General features: G+C 36.3%; 2 protein-coding genes across 2 annotated transcripts; both read left to right on the top strand.

Annotated features, from left to right (window-relative positions):
* Positions 1-841: 841 nt before the first annotated feature.
* Positions 842-2,943, top strand: LOC117118170 (THAP domain-containing protein 1-like). Its single transcript, XM_033262684.1, has 2 exons — positions 842-1,225; positions 2,887-2,943. The coding sequence occupies exons 1-2, from the start codon at positions 842-844 to the stop codon at positions 2,941-2,943; spliced, it is 441 nt and encodes a 146-aa protein (XP_033118575.1).
* Positions 2,944-3,082: 139 nt separating this feature from the next.
* Positions 3,083-3,892, top strand: LOC117118171. The gene has a single exon (XM_033262685.1). The coding sequence runs from the start codon at positions 3,083-3,085 to the stop codon at positions 3,890-3,892; it is 810 nt and encodes a 269-aa protein (XP_033118576.1).
* The last annotated feature ends 1,252 nt before the right edge of the window (positions 3,893-5,144 follow it).

Here is a 5,144-nt window from a genome sequence, read left to right on the forward strand (position 1 = left end):
GCCTACTTTTTAAGTGCCTGTTTATTTAGAAATCTGTTAATACAACACTTTGCTTTAAATTCTGAATAAACAATTTCTGGGATTTCAACAATGTGAACAGTTTCAACCCTTGCTCAGGGGAAGAAGGATGTTCAAAACAAGTTCTTGGTAAGAGCACAGAATGCCTACAAAGCCACAGGGTAATGCCTAATAAACAAATTTTCCCGAACAACAAACTGTTGTGATATCTTTCATCATCAGTAGATCCATTGGTGAGGGGCATACAAAGTTCCTACCAAAACTAATCACTGTTGGACTGGGAAGTGGGAAGATCGACATGAATGTTGAAGGGCAGTGCAGACACAGATTAAACAGGACAGACACCGATCTTAAAGGAAAAGACCACCCTAAATTCCCTATTCAACCATTGGAAAGTTGTCCAACAAACTTACTATTTAGTGTACTTCAAATTTGTAGTAGATTTGTGAGTTTCCAGTAAACAGCATTTTAACGTTTTTTCTAAGAAGATTGAAAATCGCCATCTTGACCTATAGACCGCTTGATTGTGACGTAAGATACGGCCGATGAAGATTTCAAGATTCGCGGTGGTGTTCAGCGCTTCTATTGGCTAAGCGAATCTGCTGCACGGATTGGCTAATAACCTGACCTGCGGTCATATCAGAATGTACACAAAGTATAATGAGCATGCGTGCTAGCTAACTTGGCGCCTCATCTCGATCGATCTTGTTATTGTTGAACCGAATAAAGTGCAGTACTATTCTATTTCTATTCATCGTTTGTATAATTACTCTTTTGTTATTAAAATTTATAATTAGTACATTGTATTCGCTACACAGTTACAATGGTGTTTTGTACGGCATTTGGCTGCAAAAATAAGTCGGATCCTACGAAGAATGTTAGCTTCCATAAGCTACCCTTGAACCGACCTGTTCTATTGAAGAAGTGGTTAGTGAACATGAGACGGGATAACCCCGTTGTATCTAAGCATGTTGCCGTGTGCTCCGATCATTTTAAGCCTAGCTGTTTTAAAAGAGATTTAATAGGGGAACTAACTGGTAAACCTTCTAGGCGAAGACAGTTGGTTGACGATGCTGTGCCTACATTGTTTTCGTTTAACACAACCATGACTAGGCCTTCTTGTAGCAATGAGGAAAGCGTAATGATTCGTAAAAGGAAGAGGAGAGTTTCGTCCGAAAATCGTATTGCTAGAAAGCAACGCGAAGAGGTAAGTACACTACTACTACTAGTACTAGCCTATACTGTAGCTACACACTACATAAACCTAGGCCTACATTGTCATTGTTCACATTGTACTTATTATATTTATTATTTGGCCTATATTACTATTTTACATTTAACTATTTTTTAAAGCTCACAGTTTATTCAATACAATATGAAGCCTAACAATTTTTATATACTGTGTAGTGCATGGGTAAAGTACATTTACACAAGGGACCTAGACACTAGGATCTAGCCTATGATTGCTGCATAAATGTTTTGAAAAAATCCCCCAGATGCCAACTACGCTCATTTTCGCTACTTGAAGGAATTTTGTATCCAATAAATGAACACAGAACTAATCATACAAGCATACTGAAATCCCTACTATTCCATTCATAAAGATGTGATATGTTTTCACTGTGGCTCTGATGAAGTCAACGACTTCTTCCCAATATAATGAGAGCAATCTGTCAATAACAGAAAGGCACAAAAGACAAAAGTGACCCGCGCCTTAAAACCAGCAAGTACTGTACATAAATAGCTTCAATGTGGTAATATTCAATGCAAATGATGTATCTATGTCATGTATACTGAACTGATATTATTTTGAGCTACTACATGTAGTTCATAACAAACTAGTTTTAAAGCACTTCCATAATATTGTTTTTTTGTAGAAAATTAATCATTTACTATATTGTTTTATATCAATGTCTTTCTATCATTCAAAAGTGATTTTATTTTGTGCTACTGACTGTAGTGTGTAACAAACTTCTAAAACTGATAGTATCCAAAGCACTTCCATATTGAAATTGTTTTTTAGTAGAAATTAAAGATGTAAAAAACAAAATAAAATCATAAAAATGATCACTTGAACATAGAAATTAGTGTATTTAAAAAGTGCTTACCCATAAAAACCATCACTTTACAGTGAAAAAAAGATAGAAACACTTCCAGTCACTGGAAGTGTTTTATTATCTGGGCAATTCCATGAAAAGTTTTCACACCTACCAAAATTTCAAAATGTTTTTTTATCAATCAAGTATGGTATCAAATTAAAGCTAAGACATTGAATTTTTAAGATTTTATGTTCATTTTACATTTCCATTGATTGCCCTTGAAATATGATCTCATTAATTAACATATTTTTCAAAATTGAAAAATAGACAAAAATGCAATATTTTCTTTTCCCAATTACATAATAAATATACAATTTAAGCTTTTTATTCTTCAATAGATACAATGAATGAGAGACAAAAATTTCATAACTAGTGAAGAAATATTGAGTTTCGTTAATTAATTAGTCATTTGGGTGTGGCTTAAATTTCATTTGTTTGTGTCAGTCCGCGACCAAAAAACATAGTTTTTTTTAAATTCTCTGTGTCAAATATTGTCCAAATTACATAAAATTCACATAACTATTAAAGATTCATAGCCTCAATGTACTGATGAAATTTTATTTAAAAAGAATATTATTTACTTATTAATTTCATAATCCATAAATGGTCAGTCCGCGACTAAAAGGTGGTCGCGGACTGACCACCTTTATATTTTTACCTAGGTTTAGTGATATTATTTCACTATTACTTGGGTGTTGGGTCTATATTAATGGATACACATGGATAAAATATTATAATTAAATCCATAAACTTCATTTTGTGTTTTTAGACTGACCTCAGTGACACTCTAGCAGACCCTGGTATTAAGATGCAACCCATATGCTAAACCAATAATTACCACCACAAAACAAGACCAACCACATTCTGTAACTAAAAGGGACACTCCAAATGCTGTAATAGAACATTCAGATGGAGAAGATTCTGACCAAAGTACAGGACGGTGGATTGGTGACTCCGACTTCAAGATGATTCAAGACAATATTTTGGTTGCACCACCTGCACAACCACTTGCTCCACCAGTAGTAGCACCTACAGTAACTTCTGCAGTCAGCCTCAAACTGCCTCCTTACTGGGCACATGACCCCACCTTGTGGTTTACACAGGTGGAGGCACAATTCACCACAAGGGGGATCACAGTCGAAGCTACTAAATATGCCTATTTAGTAGGCTCATTACAGCCCGAGATTGCACGGGAAGTGCGTGACTTACTGCTCAATCCACCGGACGGTGATCGGTATGCCCTCCTCAAAGAGGCGCTAATACGACGCACATCAGATTCTGATCAAAAACGTCTTCGCCAACTCCTCGCTGCGGAAGAGTTAGGCGATCGCAAGCCTTCACAGCTATATCGCCGTATGCTGCAATTGCTAGGGGATCGACAGCTTGAACCCTCCATAATGAAGGAATTGTTTTTGAGTCGCCTTCCTTCCAGCGTCCAACTTGTGTTAGCATCAACTAAAGATGAGTTGGACATGCAAAATTTGACAACACTTGCAGGTAGAATCCTGGAAGTCTCTACAACTGCTCCATCTTCTTCTAATTTATTATCTATTACAGAGGAGTCAACTAAATCCAGCGATTTACATGAATTGAAACAGCAAATTCAACACCTTACATGTAAACTGGAGGAAATGCAAACGCATATTCGGGGCAGAAGTGAAAGTCGAGGGCGACAACAGCATTTTCGCCAGCAATCCCGTTCACCATCACGCGATAAACATGTGAAGGATGATGTTTGTTGGTACCACAGAACATTCGGAAGCGGCTCTCCGTAATGACGTGGGGATTGGGGGGGGGGCAGGAGTAGCTGAAGGTGAAGTAGGCTTCCAAACCGCTTACTCAGGTAGGTCAATTGAGGTCATGTTTTGAAGATGAGTTATTGGTGCTGATGGAGAGAAGTAGATGAATGCAATATTTTTGAATACTTGTATCTACTGACAGTGAAAAAAAAAAAAACGCAAATTCTTTTTTCCGTTGATAATTTTTATTTCAACATATATCGCAACACTTTTCGATGTTCACGTCATTTTACGTATTTCTTCATATTTTCCAAACCGCTTGCTCAATTAGGTCAAGTGAGGCCTTGATTTGAAGAGGAGTTATTGGTGTTGAATGAGAAAAGCAGATATCTGCAATTTTTTTTAGTACCTTATACACTGACTGTAAAAAAATGTAGATTTTTTAAAATATTTTAAACAAAATTTGCATATTTTCACAATTTTTTCATTTTCTCAACATAGGGCGTAACACAAAACAAATGACATATTTGAAAAGAAAATTTTATAAGCTTTCTACTATTGGTATTTAACATTATTATATTGCTGTTAAGGTAAAAAAGATACAAATATATTTGTGACTTGGTACTTTCTCACCTGGAAATCTTAAAAAAAAATTGGTTGTAAATGGGTTAATAGGGGTTCATTATGATATCTTTTGGATCAGGACATACTGCTACCACTGTCAAATCATTATCATTTACACATCTTAAAGTTCAATGTCCAAGAAGTGAAGGTACGAGTTTTTGTGGGGCTTGAATCATTGTGGTTATTAATTGTGATTGAAGAGATAGGGATCACACTCAGTTTTTGACTTCAAATATTCATCAAGTGCAAAAATGATTAATGGGGCTTACCTGGTTTGTGTTTTAAGTCTGATTTTACTGTGAACTTTGCTTTAACCTATGGTCCCCTTGGGTGTCCGAAGTGATGGGAAAGGAATATAACATGTCCTATTTTCTACAGGCCTGTTTCAGCTGAGAATAGATTTCTGGTTTCAAGACCAGTATTGTCAAAGATCCGTATTTTCTTGTCAGTGGAAATGGGTCCCATAAAAAAAAACCTGAATTCAAATACCGGTTTTGAAAACTCCAATTGAATCTGGTCTCGATCGCCAAATACCGTACTCAAACCCGTATTCACCGAGCAATTTTTAGCTGCAACGCAATAGCGGTCTCAGTTTGACCACAAGTTGACCTGACCTACTGTAGCAAGCTGTCAAATGGTACTCGGAACATAAACAACTCATCTT

The sequence above is a fragment of the Anneissia japonica genome, unplaced genomic scaffold, assembly GCF_011630105.1.
Source record: "Anneissia japonica isolate Jap-2015-1 unplaced genomic scaffold, ASM1163010v1 scaffold11779_len1430905_cov172, whole genome shotgun sequence".
NCBI lineage: Eukaryota > Metazoa > Echinodermata > Crinoidea > Comatulida > Comatulidae > Anneissia > Anneissia japonica.

Excerpts from the sequence above, each read along its gene's own strand:
- LOC117118170 (XM_033262684.1), top strand. The coding sequence starts at position 842 with ATGGTGTTTTGTACGGCATTTGGCTGCAAAAATAAGTCGGATCCTACG. Across the intron at positions 1,226-2,886 it reads CTAGAAAGCAACGCGAAGAG|ACTGACCTCAGTGACACTCT; the intron begins GTAAGTACACTA and ends TTGTGTTTTTAG.
- LOC117118171 (XM_033262685.1), top strand. The coding sequence starts at position 3,083 with ATGATTCAAGACAATATTTTGGTTGCACCACCTGCACAACCACTTGCT.